Source organism: Sinohyriopsis cumingii, chromosome 11 (assembly GCF_028554795.1).
Source record: "Sinohyriopsis cumingii isolate HCF-2022 chromosome 11, ASM2855479v2, whole genome shotgun sequence".
NCBI classification, from domain to species: Eukaryota; Metazoa; Mollusca; class Bivalvia; order Unionida; family Unionidae; genus Sinohyriopsis; species Sinohyriopsis cumingii.
The window spans coordinates 55,255,924-55,275,797 of NC_142971.1; the positions used below are offsets into that span (position 1 = coordinate 55,255,924).

Consider the following 19,874-nt stretch of genomic DNA (forward strand, 5'->3'; position numbering starts at 1 on the left):
CCTTTTGCCACCTCTAAATATCAAAATTCATCATATTTCTGGGGACAGTTTTAGAAAATGTTCCATGTGCCTTCTTAAAGTGCAATACTACCTCTACAAAGTAGATAGCTAATGCAATACGCCCAACATTGCTTACCACACACAGAAAAGCAAATACACATGTACAGTCTCACTGCACCTCAACCATCTTTTGTAAATAGGTCATAGGCAACAATTTGGAATGGGTTACATAGTACCTAGCCCATGGGGAGAGATCTAAGGGGCTAACTCTTCATATACATGTACATTAATTATGCATTCTTGGTTACGTTTTTTTTTAATTCAGCTCTGGGATTCTTGCACCCTGGCTATTGTATTGTTATACCTAAAATCACGACACATAATGATGGCTTGAATCTTGATGAATAATAAACCCTCATCAAGAAAGGTCACCATTACCCATGTTTCATGCATCAATGCATGCATTTTATGGTAAGTTTATTTATCAAGCCCTGTTCATGCTGGTTGTCAGACTAGATGACACTATGCATCTCTATAAGTTACAAGAAAAAGGTCATTGCGACATACATTGTACATTTTAGTGGCATGAATTAAGAGTTTGTATTTTTCTTATTACCATCTAGGTTTATTGCATTTTGTGCTTTTCAACCTATAATCATAAAACTTTGTGACAAGATACATCTTGATAAGTACAATAACCTCATTACATAAGTAGGTCACTGTGACCCATATTTTATGCATCACTACCTTATGTTTAATTTAGTTTTTTTTTAAATTTGTTTCTCAAGCAGTATTCATACTAGAAACATCCAACTTGATGATTTTATGCATTTTTATTGGTACCATGACCTTACAGCCAAATAAATTCATATGACCTATATTTCAGTTTACTAATTTAGGTTGTTTGTGTTTTTAGTGCATGGCCACATGTTTGTTTTGCATCCTGCATGCAAACTATTAAACCCATGATCATTAAACCTGGTGAGAGGATGCATTTTGATCAGTGCTACACCTTCATAAACAAAATAAGTCACTGTGACTCATATTTCATGATTTACTGACTTTGGCTACATTTCTTGTTTACAGTGTTTATACCTGAATCATTAAAACAGATAATTGTATTCATTTCTCTTAGTACTACACCATACATATAAGGTCACTGCAACCTACATTTCACATTTACTGGCTTAGGTACATTTTGTGTTTAGTCCATGACCACAGAACTTTTGCAAGTTATGTATATATAGTCTTATATAGAAATATGAAACTTGATGAAAACTACACCCTCATTCCAGAAGTAAGCAGTTACGGCCCATATTTAATGATTCACTGGCTTGGGTTACATTTTGTGTTGGATGTTCACTTTTCTGGCACAGTTCATGTTAGAATCATGAAATCTTTGATGATATGCATCTTGAATCTTGATCTTTATTTGATTTCTACTTGTCATTATATTTTGTATAATCTCCTCTTTCTACTCTGGTTGTCTTGTCCCTGTGCATGCCAATCTGTGTTCTGCTTCTAAATGATTGGTATGTCCAAAGCAATGTTAAGTCCTATCACCTAATTGTTTCTTCCTTTTTCAAAAGTTATGCCATTACTTTTCCTACCCAATTTGCTATCAAGATTTATGCATGTAGTCTGTTAGAAAGTAGCAGAGGGCCTCAAGGGAAATTAGATATTTCTGTATTCCAATTAAGCTACCCTGTCAAATAAAGAATTATTATTATTATTATTATTATTATTATTATTATTATTATTATTATTATTATTATTTCATTTCCAACTGTGAAGGTCCTGGACTTTTCAAAAAGTGTAGTATACATGTAAAATTATTTTAAATTTTAAGGATTTTACCTATAGGCTATATATGACGGCCAGTATTCATGGTGGAGGAAGAACCTGGGAAAACCCCGGAAAGAACCACAGACCCACGAGAAGCTAATGGCAAGCTTTCTCACATACCGGCATTGGCTGAACCCAAGACTTGAACCCACACAGACAGAGGTGAGATGGCAATGATTCGTAACGGTGAGCACTTCAGACCACTTTGGCCACTCGATGTGCCATTAAACCCTATACATACATACAGACAGACATACACACATACATATTGTTAACACTCTATGGTCTTAGACTATGGAACAGAAATGAGAGAAAACAAATAATGTTTTGTAAAATTCAACAAATAATTTATTTCCCAAGATACAAAGTGAAAAATTACAATTACAAATAACTTACAGTATGGCGAAATCCTAAATAGTCATAAATATTATATCACAAGTCCAACAGTATAGAGTACTCCAAATGAGTTAACAGTGGTGTTCCAAATGAAGTCCATTCTATTGTGCCAATAGTCCGGAACACTTTGATGTGCTAACAGTCTTGATGTATTAAAATGTTATAATCCAAAATGTCTTTAGATGAATTAACAGTAATTCCAACACAGCTATGTAATCCAAAGTTGATTAGCACATTGCAGTTCCAGTTAATAATTGAAATAAATAAACGAAATCCTCCCAAATGAACACAACTAAATGACTCCCCTAACACTAATGTTTAATACAGAAATAACTAATTCACAGGTAAATATTCTTTGTATGAAACTAAGACGCTGTTTCAGAACCAGAACAAGAGTAAAATAATCATTTCCAGAATATTCTACTTGCCAACAAGATCAGGTCCTTTAGTATTAAACCAATCAAAATTAGGTCCCTTAGTTTTCCAAGGGAGAATCCCATGTCCTTAACTAAAATCTCATCAAGTTCGTCAACACAACTTCTTCTACAGCTTCCAAGGTCAAAATGCCACAATAACATGTATACCAAAAGAAATGACCTCATCCTAAAGTACAAACCGATTAACCTGAAGCCATATAATGTGCTTAAAAATTAGTCTTACGTTCTATAATCATATATATATATATATATATATATATATATATATATATATATATATCTGTGTGAGTGTGTGTGTGTTCTTTTTACTTGTTTTTGTCTTGTATCATCAGGACCAACATTTCATTGTTAAGAGACTTTATACAGTGACTGCATATTTATTTGCTTCCATATGCAAAACAACATAAACCCTGATCTGTTGTTGTATAATGATCCGATAGATCAGTATCTATAGCTAATTATATTGGTTACTCCTAGGATACTGCATAGACCCAGATCTTCTGATGCATTGTGGGACAGCAGATCTGAGTCTGTTTTTTTGTTCTATTGATTAATCCTAACAAAATGCAGAGACCCAACTTTCTGGTGTAATGTGCAGATGTGAGTCGATGCATTTTGCAGTTGAATTCGTCTTATAAGCGAGTACAAACGGTAGTAAAAGTTTTGCTGAGGAAAACTGTGATTTATCATTGATTACATGTATATAATTTAATCACTGACGGAAGAAATATATTACCTTTTTATGACACCTTTATTGCATTTACATGACAAAATGCTGACAACTTAAAAGGATAATGTACTTTTAAACAAATATTTCATAAGTACAACTTTACAATCAGCATTACTTACAAGAGCTATATTCACTCCACCCCACCCACTTCATCCCATATGCATTATATTCACGCCACTCCCACCCACTTCAACAAGGTATGTGTTCGATTCACGCCATCCCATCCATTTCATCCTGGTATGCATTATAGTCACGTCACCCTACCCACTTCATCCCAGTATGTATTATATTCACGCCACCGCACCCACTTCATCCCGGTATGCATTCCGTATCAGATGATGTTGTTGTTGTTGTAGGGTTTAACGCCATTTTTCAGCACAAGATAGGCTATGCATGGTGGAGGAAGAACCCGGGATCAGTAGACCGTGTATCCTTAATAATAGCTGAAAAGTGCCGTTAAAGCCAAAACCCTCCCCACCCCAAGGGCCGGCCTTAGGCCGATTGGACCCATTTGGCCCCGCGCTTATAGGGGCCCCTCTCGTTAGTAATTTTTAAACATCTATCTATAGACAGAATGTAATTTGAAGATGATGGAAGACAATTTTAAAATTTGTTTAAAAGTTTATTTCCAAATGCCGTGCTCACAGGCGGTCCACGCGTAAATCCAGAAGAACCCTCCAAAATGATCTAAATCGGGCACCGCGTTTGCTACGGCTGTTCATACCTACCCCCATATCAGAGGCAAATAAATAAAAGGTTTTGGGGTTAGGATGGAGGTGGAAAGCTTTGAAGCTGTATAACAAAACAATACAGTGGCTGGTATATAATACAATCTGGTATGTTCAGGTTGTTACCTAATAAAATGGAAGTGGAAATTAAAGGGTATTTAGCAACAGTTACGTTTCCGTTATCACCTCTCAAACTATCAACAAAGTCACGAGAATGTTTGAAAGTACCAAGCACTGTCGCGCACAAGTACTTTGGACAGTTTAATACAGTTTTAAAAATGTTCAAATCAGATTTAGACAGGGAAAACATTATTCCACGTATGCAGGCGAGACACATGCAAAAGTATTTTGGACAGCTTAATACAGTGTACATGAAAAACATGAATTGTATTATGTTGTGATGGCTGGTCTTGACCTTTTGACCTTAGCATTTCACCTTCCGATGTAAGACAAATCATATCGGGATTTTTCTTCTTTTTCTTCTCTCTTTTAATCCATTGGGTCAGGAATGTCATTCACCAGAAATTGTTATTTTACTTTTCTTTTCTGTCCTTTTGATCTTCATAATTAGTGAGGTTTTATGTTGTTGTTTTTTCTTTTTCTAGCTTAGAAAGCATGCACACAAACGAGGGTGAAAGTATACAACGCTAAATATTTAGTATAAATCATTTATTAAATTCCTAAAGTTCTAATGACGTTGACTTTTGTTTCTGACCAGTGAAATAACGGCAGGCTTAGTTCGTTAAAGCGCGCCGTGTGCAACTTTGGCGAGGATATGAGCTTTGCAATTAAAATTATCAGGTGGAAATTATGAGATATCAAGTCAAGCTATGATAACAAGTCGTCTTTCTTATCTAACTTGAACACCACCAGGTGTGGACATGTATAACTGAAACTTGCCGAGATCAAAGAAGCATATCAGGGGGTTATGTTTAACTTGACAAACCAATGGAAAGGTGGGCGAATATGCACAATGTACGAGTACTGACCACAGAATATAAAAGAAAACTCGTTACTTCTATTTACATCTAAACGTTTAATTCATTATCCTTACGTTGGAAAATGTTTAATGCATATTTATTTCGCACTCATTTTTCGTAGGACCATTTTCAAAATTTCAAGACGTCAAACTCTTCTAAAGCAAGCATAACGTTTGAAGTTTTTTCCTCATTTACAATAATATATTTTTGGTCGATATACATTTTGGAATAAAAATACATTTTCTGCAATGGTGCGTTTCTTCTGTTAGATCAGGATATAAAGCAGTCAAGCATCCGTAATTTGAGGCTCTGCAATTTTGCTGTTTCTTTTACACAGCTTCATTTCAGTCCTTGGTTATTCCAGATTATCAAATTTGCGAGGGTGACCGAAAACGATGTTTGTACAATGAAGTGATTTGGCACATTTCGAATAGCTCGTAGCCGTAACAGTTTTAGTCATATCGCTATGATGTCTGCATTATACAGTGATGCCTAGCACTGGGGCATCAAGCTGCAGACATGTAGCATGGTGTCCCACCAAGTCACACTCTACCAACACCAGGCTAACTAGTCCTAACACTAACTTCTTAATGATGAGCACCAAGCGAGACAGCTGCTAATACCATTTGTTTTAAATAAGTCTTCAATATGACACAGCCAGGCTTTCAACCGACGACCTCCAGAATCCTAGGCAGACACTCTAACCACTTAAGCCACCGGAGGGGTGTGATTATAATAAAGAGAAGAAAATAAAATACATCATGATCTTTCTTTAAAAATTGCAAGTTTACTTTAATTTTGTATATTGTTACTGCATCAGTTTTAATCTTTGGTGTGCACAGATAGTTAATATCACTTAAAATGACTATCGAGATTATTAAAAACATTGACACCTCCCCACAACCATTCGCGCAAGGTCGAATCAACTTTGCCATATGCAAGCGAAATCCGGAACCCTTTTACATAGACTTCTGTCATTTAATTCACTGATCAATGTTATGAGATAATAATAATGAGGACTTTGTATAGCACCTAATCTCTAGAAGTTGTAAGCGCTTTACAACATTAGACAACACCAATAACATTTTTTTTAAAAAACAACATTTATAATGATATTACCAAAAATAAAAACACCATGAAATTAAAAAAAAAAAAAAAAACATGCTGAAAATATTTAAGGTAGGGAACATTATTAGGTCTTTAAGTTTGCTCTTGCTGTCGAAATCAGTGAGTTTTGAGAGCCCTCTTGAATGTGATCACCGTGTCTTTGTGTCTAAGTTCAGTGGGCAATTCATTCCACGTTACTGGGCCCTGGTATGCAAAAGAACGTTGTCCATATGACTTCGTTTTTGTAGTGGGAATAATGAGTATACGATTGTTAGAAGAGGAGCCTAAGTATCTCGCTGGTGTGTACACATGGGTGAGGTCAGATAGGTATGTTAGACCGGAGTTCGTCAGTGAAACGGAAAACAGAGAATAAAGTTTGTTTGATTCTGGATCGAATGGATAGCCAGTGTAGGGTACAGAGCAGCGGGAAGGTGTGCTCTGATCGTGGTACTCTAAGTATGATCTGAGCAGCTGTGTTTTGAACTTTTTGAAGGTTTTTTAGTAGATATTGAGATGAACCAGACAGAAATGAGTTACAATAGTCAAGTCTCGAAAGTACTAATGAACATATAAGTGTTTTAATGACATCATCTGAAAGCGAACGGAGTTGATGCGTCTCAGTTCAAGATATGCAGCCTTGCATATGTTTATGACATGCTGGTGCAACGTGAGAGTACTGTCCAGAGTGATACCTAGGTTTCGTACTGATTGTGTGAATTTAATGTTGGTGTTGCTGATATTTATTGTTTGAGGTAAAGGATGTGACTGAGAAAGTCTTTGTGTTGTGATCAGAATGGCCTCAGTTTTATCATCATTCATCTGCAGCTTGTTACATGTCCTCCATGATTTCACATCAGAAATGCACCTCTCTACACCCTGGATGGTAGCATCAACTTCAGTTGGATGGCAAGATTTGTATATTTGGGTGTCCTCAGCGTACACTGGTTGATGATCTATGACACTTGAAAGCGGCTCAGTGTATAGAATGAAGAGAACATCTCCAAGAACAGACCCATGTGGAACACCACAACATAGATTAACTAGGCTGAAGTGTATTCCATTTGCAGACAATTTATGTCCTGTTGACCAATGTAATGAACCGAAGGCAGAATTTTGCAGAATCAGAGCAGGTTGGCCGGTCGTCTTACTTGGAGTTACATAATTTTGGATCTCTAAATTGGCTTCAAAGGTATTTAATCCTTGTGCAAGCGGGGCTTCTGCCGAAGGGCATATTCGGGCCGTAGGGCGCCAAGATGGTGTGAAGAAACCTGGACCCAGGCGGATGTTGTTGTTGTTGTTGTTGTGATTTGGATTTTTAACGTAGCTTTAACAATTTCTCAGTCATATCGCTACGATGTCTGCAATGTGGCAGTTTATAGTGATGTCTAGCACTGGGGCATCATGCCGCAGACATGTAGCATGATGTCCCACCCAGTCACATTATCCTGACACCGGGCCGACCAGTCCTAACACTAACCTCTTAATGCTGAGCGCCAAGCGAGGGAGCTGTTAGTACCATTTTTGTAAGTCTTTGGTATGACTCGGCCGGGGATCGAACCCACGACCTCCCGCATCCGAGGCGGACGCTCTAACCACTAGGCCACCGGAGCGGTCGGACCCAGGCGGAAAGAACATCAAACGGTAGGCGTGTCGACTAATTAGGGATGATATAAGCTAGATCTTCCGCTGGGAGGGGCCAATACTTTAGGCGGGAAATTGTTTCAGTCTTAATCGTAAACGCGCACAGACCCGTTAGTGAGCTGCTAATTCTCGGGGGAGAGAGACGTATTGTATAGTAAGCAGGAAGCTTATGTTGAGGAGGGAATTTTTTTTATAGCTAAAAGCCACTCCGAGACTTAACTCGCAAAACGAAGGGAACTGAACTGGGTAAACAAGTTTCTCAAAGGTAAGACGGTATCTTGGCCGAGTCTTTGTGCTTGATTTGAATAGATAGTTGAATATATTAGAATATTGAATCCTCACGTATTGTTGCATTTATTAGAATATTTAATCGTATCATATTGTTGAATTTTTTAAATAATTGAATTATGACATGTACTTAACATCTATCAAAATGTAGATTGAGCACTATGCGATATTAGACGGAGTTGGATTTATGTGCATATGTATTTATATGTATAATTCTGTAATTCTTAGGACGCATGCAATAGGAATGACTACATAATAACGATGGGTAGATACAGTGTGAGTGTGTTACAAAAATTCATTGAGTAATGCTATTCGTGCGTAGAGCGCAAGGCATGAATCCGATAACACTGGTCAACAGTGAAATCATTACTGACTTGAAAAGGCCCTAATCTGTAGTATTTTGGTGTGCCGAACACGAATATAACCGTGAAAAATTTGTATTGGCTCTCGTTTTGAAGATATTCATATACCTCATTTTCTATGTTTCACTGTGTAAATTTCTCCAGTAGGACTGCAGCAACATCCGGAATAATGATGTAACATTGCATGATACCATCATGCTCACATCATCCATAGTTGATTGCATCATTTTCTGATGCAATGCAATACTAATGCCATGCGGCTGCTGAAGTAAGTTGACGTCAGCAGTGTACTATACATGTGTAGGCCTATTATACTAATGCCAGGCGGCTGCTGAAGCTGACGTAAGCAGTGTACTATATAAAGCCCAATCAGATAGGTTCAGCATTTAAAATATTTTAGACGTTGTGCGAGACAGTTCAAGCTACTGTTACATAAAACTTATTATTTTATCCATTTACGTACAATAAAGAACAGTAATGCCTCGAAAGTGTGTTAATACCGCGGACAATTTTTGCTATATTTGTGGGGAAGTGACATTTGCCAACCAGAAGAAAAGTATCAATTCTCAAGTGAAGAAGGCATATCATCTTTACTTCGGATGCAAGGTTGGTGACCAAGACAAGCCTTGGGCTCCGCATATATGCTGTGCTACATGTACAACACAGCTTTCACAGTGGTTGAATTGCAAAAGGTCATCAATGCCGTTTGCAGTCCCAATGGTGTGGAGAGAGCCAAGCAACCACCTAAATGACTGTTACTTCTGCTTGGTTCCTCCTCTTTCCGGCGGAATAACGAAGCGAAAGAAGTCGAGAATAGTCTACCCAAACATTCCGTCTGCATTGAGACCAGTTCCACATGGTGAGGGACTTCCTATTCCAGAACCTCCAGCAGAATATTCTCTTGATTCATCTGACGAAGACAAAGGTGAGTCGACCTGTTCTTCTCCTGGTCCATCAGCATGCAGTGATCCAGATTTTCACTGTGGTGCATCATCAACCCCACACAGAATAACACAGGAAGAACTAAATGACCTGATTCGTGATTTGGACTTATCAAAGAACAAGGCAGAATTGCTAGGATCAAGACTCCAACAATGGAATCTTCTAGAAGAAGATGTCACAATTACTGCATATCGAAAGCGCCACCAGCAATTGGAGCCTTTCTTCAGAAAGGAAAGTAATCTGATATTCTGTTCCGATATTGAGGGCCTCATGAATGCTTTAAAAATCACTCATGACCCACAAGAATGGAGACTATTTGTGGACTCTTCGAAACTGAGTCTCAAGGCTGTGCTTTTGCACAATGGAAACATTCTTCCATCTATTCCAGTAGCGTATGCTGTCCACATGAAAGAGACATACGATAACTTAAGGCAGCTACTGAATTCCATTGAGTATAACAAGTACAGCTGGCACCTCTGTGGTGATTTGAAGGTAGTTGCCCTTTTAATGGGACTGCAGCAAGGATATACAAAATACATGTGTTTCTTATGCGAGTGGGATAGCCGAGCAAGGGAAATGCACTACATGAGGAAGGAATGGACTCACAGGCAGAATGTAGCCATTGGAGAGAAGAATATCCAACACCCAGCTCTGGTTGAGGCTCAGAAAATCTTGCTACCACCCCTTCACATCAAACTAGGTTTGATGAAGAACTTCGTGAAAGCCATTGACCGGACTTTGCCAGCATTCCGATACCTGCATGAAAAATTCCCTCGACTCAGCGAAGCAAAGATTAAAGAGGGAGTTTTTGTGGGTCCTCAGATTCGAGAACTTTTCAAAGATGACCGGTTCAACAACTTGCTGGAAGGTGACGCGAAACAAGCATGGAATGCTTTTCGCCTAGTTTCTACAAACTTCCTCGGAAATGTTAGGGCAGAAAACTATAAGGAACTAGTAGAAGACATGTTGATGAAGTATAAGAAACTTGGCTGCAATATGTCTCTAAAGATTCACTTCCTTCATTCCCATTTAGATTTCTTTCCTAGCAACTGTGGTATTGTTAGTGATGAACACGGCGAACGTTTTCATCAAGATATCGCAACAATGGAACAAAGATACCAGGGAAAATGGTCCACTACAATGCTGGCTGACTACTGCTGGACACTCCTCAGAGATGCTCCCGAACAGCTGTACAAGAGACAGGCGAAGAAATCTAAGATGTAGTCAATGACTTGATTTTTTATAGGTAGGCTATTACAGTTGACCTTTTACTATTGGAATGCATTTCGTTATGTAAACATTAATTTCTTGCAGATTACAAAAAAACTAGAGCCAATTTTGCAATTTGACTGTCATATTCGTGTTCAGCACATAAAAATTGATAAGAATTGACTAATTTTATTTCAGTAACATGACTTTTGTAAAAATTTGTTGTCCAGTGTAAGTGGAAATTTATATGTACATAAGGCCTGGTAAAATTGTTCGTCCATTAGTCTGATGGAAGGTCCGTGAAAGAGTGGACAATTTCAAAGAATAGAGTAGGGAGACAAAGGTGTATGTCCCTTATATTTATTCAGGAAGCTCCCAGGGTGCCGTGAGAGTCGGTGCTGAGATATACCAGGGTGTACGAAGTGACGACACCGAGAGAATAAGAAGGAAGCCGTGGAGACTTCCAGTGTGTATACAAGAGGCACAGTGTATAGAAGGAGGAAGAGGAAGGAAGAAGAAAAATTAGATGAGTACTTGGGAAAACTCACTGAAAAGAGAATCTCTCACAATAGGACGGTACTTTCTATATGACGAAGGAAAGAGTAAAGGGCATTTGGTCAACCCGGCCGTTATTGTATTATGATATACTGAGATGAAGATTTATGTCCATGAAATTCTTGTATTCGTATATTTGATAAAATTGTTATTTATTTAACTTTGAGTTGTTATATATATTTATAACTGCTGACTGGGGGCTCGTGAGTCATTAAATTTTAATGCACACATTCTGCAGAATTATTTATAATACCGTAGTGGATCAGCATCATTTATAATACAGCAGCGGGGTTGTGACAACCAAGTAGGACATGTACCACAGTAAGGCTGTATCATGAATGCCAAATACATGCTGGAGATGGTGAAGTAATATATAATATCAAGGTCTATTGTGTCAAATGCTGCAGACAAATCAAGGAGGGTGAGGACTGTAATCTTTCCGCTATCCAACGCAGAGAAAATGTCATTAACTACTTTTATAAGAGTGGTTTCAGTACTGTGGCAAGGGCGATATGCAGATTGTACATGGCTAAAAAAAAAAATGTTTGAATTCAGATGAGATACAAGTTGGGATAGAACGACGTTTTCTAAGATTTTTCATATGGATGAGAGATTAGAAACTGGGCGGTATTTCTTTAAATCGTTATGGTCGAGTGTTGGTTTCTTCAGCAGAGGCTTTACAATGGCAGTTCTGAAAAATGATGGGAATTCCCCGGATGCGAGAGAGGTATTAATAACAACAGTTAATGAAGGCAATATTGGATCTAAGCACTCAAGCAGCAGTGATGTTGAAATAGGATCAAGTTCACGTGATTTTGGTGCACTCTTCATCATGATTGTACGTATTAAATCAATAGAGACAGGTTCAAATGCTGCTAATGGTTACCGCTTAAATTCTGTATCCCACTCATCGGCAACTGTATGGTGACGAGGAGTCAATTGAAATTGTGCTGTCAAGCTTATCTCTAATGCTTTGTTCGTTGTCACGGAAGAAATTTGCAAACAGGTCCGGAAGGTCGACTAGAAAGAATGTAGCTGGAAGTGGTGTACATTTGTTCCTTGGCATTAGCTTGTTAGTAATCTCGAAAAGCTCTCTGCAGCTGTAACTTTCCATGATCTTAGTAGTGTAGTGGGCTGTTTTCGCTGCATGGACTATGTTGTAAGATTCTTCTTAGCGGCTTCATAGATTTGCTTATAAATAGTGAGTCTGGTGGAAAGCCAAAGCCTCTCAGCTTTACGGCGATCTCTTTTAGCAGTGCGAAGCTGGTCCTTAACACTGCTATACCTTAGAGAACACTTTTGAATTGATACTCTGCACTTGGTGGCTGGATTATATTTGTCGAACAATGAAAGCAGGCAGTTATCGAGTTGTTCTGATGTAGGAGGTAGGTTAGTTGTTAGGTTTGCTAGGATGTCATGCATTAGTTTGGTTCTATTTATCATACGGAAGTTTCTCTTAGTAGCAAATAAAGGTGGAGGGTTAGGGACTGATACGTCAAGATGGCATATAATGCAGAGGTGATCTGATGCAAGTTCGTGGGATATCAGGGATGAACATATAATATTATCTTCAGGTCAATGAACAATCCAGTCTCAAAGGTGATCATGGTTATGGGTGGGTTGGTTAATTAGCTGTTTGAGGTTGAAAACATGAATGGAATCTAGGAGTTTTAATGTGTTTGGATTTCCGGGACAGTCAAAGTGAACGTTGAAATCTCCAAGAATAATCAGGTTGCCACCTTTCGAATTTCCATACTCCAGGAGATTAGGAAACTGCTCCAAAAAGAGATTCAGTCAGTTGTTTTTGTTTTTTTCTACTAGGAGGGCGGTATAGGCAGAAACAATGGACCGACCTTTGCTCCAGTGTAAGTGTGGTTTGGACTAGTTCAAACGATGTGTGGTAGAAATTAAAAGTTGTGGTGTGGTTAAGATGTTTGATCATGGAGTTCTGTGTGATGAGAACAATTCCACCTCCGCAAGAGTGGCGGGGGAACGACTTGATGGATTAACCGGTGGGTGTTAGATTCGCACACTTGGGCTCATCGCCTGATGTTTTTAGGCATGTTCCTGTCAGGAAAAAGACGTCGATATTTTGATTGTTGATAGAATTAACTATTTATGTGCGCCGGTGGTCCTACTGATTGAGCATTGAATAATGCAATACGCAGAGGTATCTCTTGGATAGTTGACACAAAGGTTGACGATTTAATAGGGATTTGAATTAGGTTATCTAAATTAACAGTCGAATGTTTAAATTGTTGAGCTGGAAAGGGCGTAAGGGAGATAACTGGAATTCTTCGTCCTGTTCTACGCCGGCCAGCTTTGAAACAACGTTTCTTTTTCCGCTTCTGTTTATATTTAAGTAACGGTGATGTAGTCCCAGTTCGTTTAGTCTAGAGCACTTATGTAGTGTGGAGAGCCAAGGAGTGGTCATTTAATGCAATTAATGAGGGTCCATCATATCATAAACGGGTTGACTGGCGAGTATCACGTGATGTGTTTTGTTCAACATCTAAGAAAGTTGTAGCAGTGGAGCAAGACAGCTGAGAAAAAGTCTAATTGTTCTCGTTTCCAAAACAAGGAGATGAAGAAACACATACGAACTGAACAGCCAATGCACGATGAACACAATAACGTAGACGAAGACAGGCAACAAGCACATATATCATGAAAAACGGCAACAAAAAACAGAACAGCTGCTTCAAGCCGGTTAAGCGATAGCGGCCATCTTTTACACATATACGCGTAAATGGAACATTTGTCTTAAGGAGCAGTTCACCCGGTATTGTTCTGCAGTAATATTTATTTTGGAAAGCAAGTACTCGTTAATGCAGGACTCCGTAAAGCACTATCTCTCACCTTCGAACAGTGCCACCATGAACACTATGTTATGAAATCTGAACGTTTTTGACACTTCCGCTGTTACCACCGAAAAAGTGATACCCGTATCTTCCTATCTGCTGATGCAGTCGAAATAAAAAGGGGGGTTATTTCACTAGACGGGACATAATTAAGAGTACATAAAATTAAGTGGACTATGAAAAATAGGTACTTGCCCTTAAATCTCAGGACATGTACACAAAATTACTTGCTGTTTGAACTATGAAAAAGGTACCTGCCCTAAAATCTCAGGGCATGTACGATGAGAAGACGAAATACTGACACTTGATACGATCAAAGATGACGTTCCTTAGTTGACCGTTGTAATGAATAGGACAAAGTATAATACACTATTTAAAAAGGTGATTAATTTATACGGCGTTTAAATAAAGATAGGTTCAATGTACTTCCAATTCTTCTGAAAGGGCGTGTTTTGTGTAATTTGTGCTTTGACTCTCCATTATGCTAATATTTAAACTGAATGACAACGATGAATATAATTGGCGTAGTGAACAAAAGATCTTTTTGTTCTGACCTTTAAATAAAACTGTTCCTGAAGGGAAGATTTTTGTGACTATTATTTAGAGAACCTGCCATGAAAACACATATGAAGTATTCTGCCAAACTAATGAAATATGTAAACTGAAACAGATCGCCCTCCATGCATATATACAATTGTACATACAAAAACAGTTGAACCGAGTGTATATACCGCATTGGTAACACGTCGACTTTGTACCACTACAGTAAAAAAAAAAGGGGTGGGTGGGTGGGGAGAATATATATATATATATATATATATATATATATATATATATATATATATATATATATATATATATAAAACAAAAGATTGCATCTTGCCAGGCCCTACATCAATATATACAATTGTATATATAACAACAGTTCAACAGAGTCTATATACCGCATTAGTAACATGTCGATTTAGTACTTAATTTAATGCTCAGTTTCAGCGCATGAAATTATAAGTAATCGCCCATGATCAAAACTCACACAGCGTCAATATCTGAGCCGTTTTGGGAGTATACATATAGTCGGCACTTGTAGCGAGATCGTCAGACACTACATAAAGCTCATAGTCTATCATTGTTTTTAAAACTGGCCCATAATTATTTGGATTTTTCTTTATTTATTTTAACATTACTGTATGTCTGACTTCAACAGCTCTGAGCTTTCATTTTGTTTAAACGCGAATGTCAGTAATGTTTAGTGTATTATCACCATTTTCCCTCTAGTAAAAACTGAATATCTGCATTCCATATAGACACCAATCCGATAATGATTATATGTAATGGATGTTCAATCTGGCGTAACAATTGCATTCGATACAGTCACCAGTGTGATGATGATTATATGTAATGCATGTCCTCTGTGGCATAACACTATCATGTCATTCTGTACAGACACCAGTGTGATGATGACGGTGTGCAATGCATGTCCTTTGTGGAATAACACTGGCATTCGATACCAGTGCGAAGAAGATTATATCAAACGCATATCCTCTGTGGTATAACACTGGCATTCGATACCAGTGCGAAGATGATTATATCCAACGCATATCCTCTGTGGTATAACACTGGCATTCGATACCAGTGCGAAGATGATTATATCCAATGCACATCCTCTGTGGTATAACACTGGCATTCGATACCAGTGCGAAGATGATTATATCCAACGCATAGCCTTTGTGGCTTAACGTTCGCATTTTAATTAATTCCACAAGTTACGATTATATAAGAGCTCGAACCTAATACAGTATGCAAGAAAAAAATGCCTCTTTGAAAATAATAAAACAAGAAAAACCGCACACACAAAACTGTATTTCGATCTTGACTGAACAACGTTAGTAAAAAGATATTTTCATATCTGACCAAAGTATACAATTAAGAAAATGTTTGTTTTTTTTAAATTATAAACATTTTTTTTAAATCTGCTGTTCGTTGTCTTTTAAGGAGATTCTGATTCAAACAATAAGGAAAACCGCATTTTCTGTGCGTATTATATAGTCTTTGTCTAGCAAATCGCTTTATAATTTTCTGTGCGTATCACAGAGTCTGTCTGGCAAGTCGCTTTATCATTTTCTGTGCGCATCATAGACAGAGTCTTTGTCTGGCATGTCGCTTGATCATTTTCTGTGCGTATCATAGATTCATTGTCTGGCAAATCGCTTTATCATTTAGCTAGTACTATTTATTTCCAAATCAGAGCGTATGCAAATTGATCTTGAGGATAAAATAAAACTTGTCCGAGTTTTTCATAGCAGGTATTTTTAGGGGTTTACTTCTTTTTGAGAAGTAAAATATTCAATATGTAGGTGGCTGATAATCCATTTAACTTTCAGACAATATAATTCAAATCTAACGTTAATTTTTTCGCTAAATTACATGTCTGAATCAGTCAGCAAAGTTGTCTTCCGTTTTATTTTCTTCAAGCGTTTATAAATCCCGCACATACACTCAACATCCTTTGGATCATAATTACCTGGGTTCGTGACTTATTTATGACACGGAAACAGAAAGAAAAAAAAAAACATAAAAAACCCAGAGTGAAATCTATAATAAAAAAATATAGTTTGTTTGACTTCATAAACATTTTTCAGTGAAAGTGAGGACCGAAAATCATTCGGACCATCAAGTCGATTTCTGCGATACAAAAATTTACCTCGGATAGATGTCGGTGAAGTAATCTGCAGAAGAAAAAAATATTCATTCTGTTCGCAGGAAATTTCGTCGCAAAAAAAAAATCCTACAGGAGTATAAAAAAATACATCTAAAAAGGGTCCGTCTTCTTCGGTAACTCTCAAACTAGAAGAGCATTAAACCAAACAAAGTACCTTGGTGCAAAAATATGACAGTTGGTGATCAATTCGATACATTCGTGATTGAAATCACAACAGTGCAAACTACTAAGCGTGGACATTGAGAGTGCTTGCAGAAAAATCACAAGTGTAGCTCACCTTGAAGTCCAAAGTCTCCTCGCCCTGATGGATATCGAAAACAAACAAAAAATCCCATGTATTAAGCTGATCTAACGATTGAACTATAATCTGAAAAATTGAGCTATTAAAATGTATATTGTCTCTGTAGAGCGAGTTACCTCTACTGCTTCTGCTTGCCGTCTGTGTCTAAAGATAACTGCTTAATAATAAACGAACAGAAGGGAAAAAACAACTGTTCGGTGTAAATACAACTCATGGTTCTCAGTATGAACAGAAATTGCTGATAAAGTTAGCATAAGGACAAAACATATGTCTCATATTCTGGCAAAACAATGGAACAGTAAACCATGATGATGATGCATGCATGCATGCATGTATGCACTGTCAAAGGAAAAGTTAAACATGTCTTTAAATATGATAAGAATTCAGGGATATTGCTAATCACTCATTGCAATATGCAACAAAAATCTCAAACCCAAAACCACATTCTCTATGTTTATGTCAGAGAAACTTAGCCAGTTTTATAAATGACTTGGTGATATATGAAAATTGCATCTTAACAACTGATATGTGTGTGTATGTATGTGTGTGTGTGTGTTTTAAAATGCAACACCAAATGTTAAACAGAGTCCTGCGTTCGAGCAGTAACGCATTCCCTCTTCATACCTGATTTGGCAAAACTTGAACGCAAAATTATAATACTAACGACGCTGGAAAAAGGTCGACTATGTCTCACCAGGTTTAGGCAAGTGATGAGACAATAACAATAAGGTGTTTATCTTATCGTCCAAGCAAGACAATACTCAGTGGGTGTTTATCTTATTGTCATAATCAGTCAATGATCACTGGGTGTTTATCTTATTGTCGAAGTCAGACAATATTCACTGTCTGTCTTATTGTCAAAGTCTGACAATAATCACTGGGTGTTTATCTTATTGACAGTGTGAGACGATAGCCATTATGTGTGTATCTTACTGTCTATAACCAATACAAGAAAGTTTATCTCCACTCTTAACGATTATGTTGCAGAACTTTCATGACTTTCCCCCCAAATTTCTTGCACTTAACGTTATCATGAAGGCGATTAGAAAAGAAGGAAAAAAGAAAACGATAGTCCAATGAGGGGACTATAGTTATAATGGCCGAAAGAATATTCAGGAATTCAAGATAAGACCATTTGTTCTTATTAACTGTCATCTGTCGAAACCATCTCTGATAATATTGAGCAATAAAATATTTTCAAATTTGTTGCTGTAGCAGTCATAGTAGACGTAAGATCGGCACATTTTCATTTAGGATAAAAATTAGACATCACTAGATTTTTTGGTGGAAATCCTTTGTCAATATGAACAACCATTCAAAAGCAGCGATGACAAGATTTTCAGATTGTCAAAATGATTACAATGTCAGCCATATTGGAAGTCGAGTGGCACCATTTTCAATCTTGCCTAACTAGATATCTTATGGTGTCTTCTAGTGGAAACTCCATGTCGATATGATTTTCCGTTGAGAAGGGAAAGCAATAAGGAGTTTTTAATAGAGCAGCCATGGCAGGCATATTATATATCACAAAAAGTCTTTTGGTGAAAACACCATGTTAATATGACTATCAATCAAAGGTAGCAAATGCAACTGTTAAAAAGGATTTGTCGTGGCCATAGTAGAGGTCAGATTTACAGAATTTTTACTTGTGACAAAGTGCATATCATAAGAAGTCTTGCTGTGAAACCTCCATGTCGATATTACTTTCCATTCAAGAGAAGCAACTTTTATAAGAAGATGGCTGCCATGGTGGATATATGGGCCGTCAGATGGTCACATTTTTTTATTTTCTTAAATAATTAAGTATGCACCTTTCAGGATTGATCTGACAAACACATGACACGATACTCTTGTTCTATAATAATCAAATATAATATTTACGAATGTCACTGTCGTTCCTCATTATAAATAACAAAAAAATTAAACTTGTCAACATAAAAGCTGTAATGACAAATGTTGTAAACATTACAACAACCACTTCTTGTTCTTGTTGTTTATTTTATTATTATTATTATTATTATTATTATTATTATTATTATTATTTATCGACAATCTCAATTGTTATCTCATCGAGAGTAAGGAATTATTAAACAGTACATGTATAAAACAATAAGGCTTTAAAACAGAATAAAAACAATTTTATGCAACAACAATGAAAAGGGACTACAGCTTAGTTACTTTAGTTCAATATACTAGGATTGATTCATTCGAGTCTTCTAGGAGTACTGAAAATACATTTCTTAAGAAAAGATTGAACAGAAGTAACAAAATAAGTAAGTGAAAATGGGTCTTTTGTTCTCGCCCCAGCATTTAATAAACAGTGACTCAATCGTTAACGAAGTAAGTCCCAGGCAACAGAAAAGTAAAACGTTTTCCAAAATATTATGAAGTAAGAGTCTATCAAAATAATGGTATTTGCTAACTCTGGTAAGTAAATTTTTTAAAATTCTAACCTTATAGTCTTCTTTCGAAGCCATGATTCTTAAAATGCTCAGGACAACGTGAACGAAACTTTCGTTTGTCCTGAACACCCTCACTTTTGTTGACACTGTCGGGAAGGAAACTGACCTACTTCCTCTAAGGGGAAATAAGCAAAGCTGACCAAGCCTAAAAATCACACACGTTTAATTGAAATTATTGCCGTCGCGGAAGGTACTCAAACTCTGGATTAAATATCAACAGTGTTTAAATTGAAGTATTTTAGCAGAAGTAAATATCAATCAAACAGATCATGATCTGACTTTGCTACTATGTACTACTATTGATATTGTAT

At 37.2% G+C, this 19,874-nt stretch overlaps 1 protein-coding gene across 4 annotated transcripts in view; it reads right to left on the minus strand.

Moving 5' to 3' along the window:
• LOC149788485 (uncharacterized) overlaps positions 1-19,663 on the minus strand; it is a 75,294-nt gene extending 55,631 nt beyond the window's left edge. For 3 of the 4 annotated variants that reach the window (XM_089974472.1, XM_089974473.1, XM_089974476.1), the window contains exons 1-2: positions 19,555-19,659; positions 17,078-17,101 (exon numbers count right to left, since the gene is read on the minus strand). In XM_089974472.1, coding sequence (XP_089830598.1) covers positions 17,078-17,101; positions 19,555-19,578 — 48 coding nt within the window. In that variant the 5' untranslated portion in view covers positions 19,579-19,659. Of the gene's footprint in view, positions 1-17,077; positions 17,102-19,554 lie in introns of all 4 variants that reach the window. The other variant, XM_089974474.1, reaches the window with a different exon arrangement.
• Between the last annotated feature and the right edge of the window lie 211 nt (positions 19,664-19,874).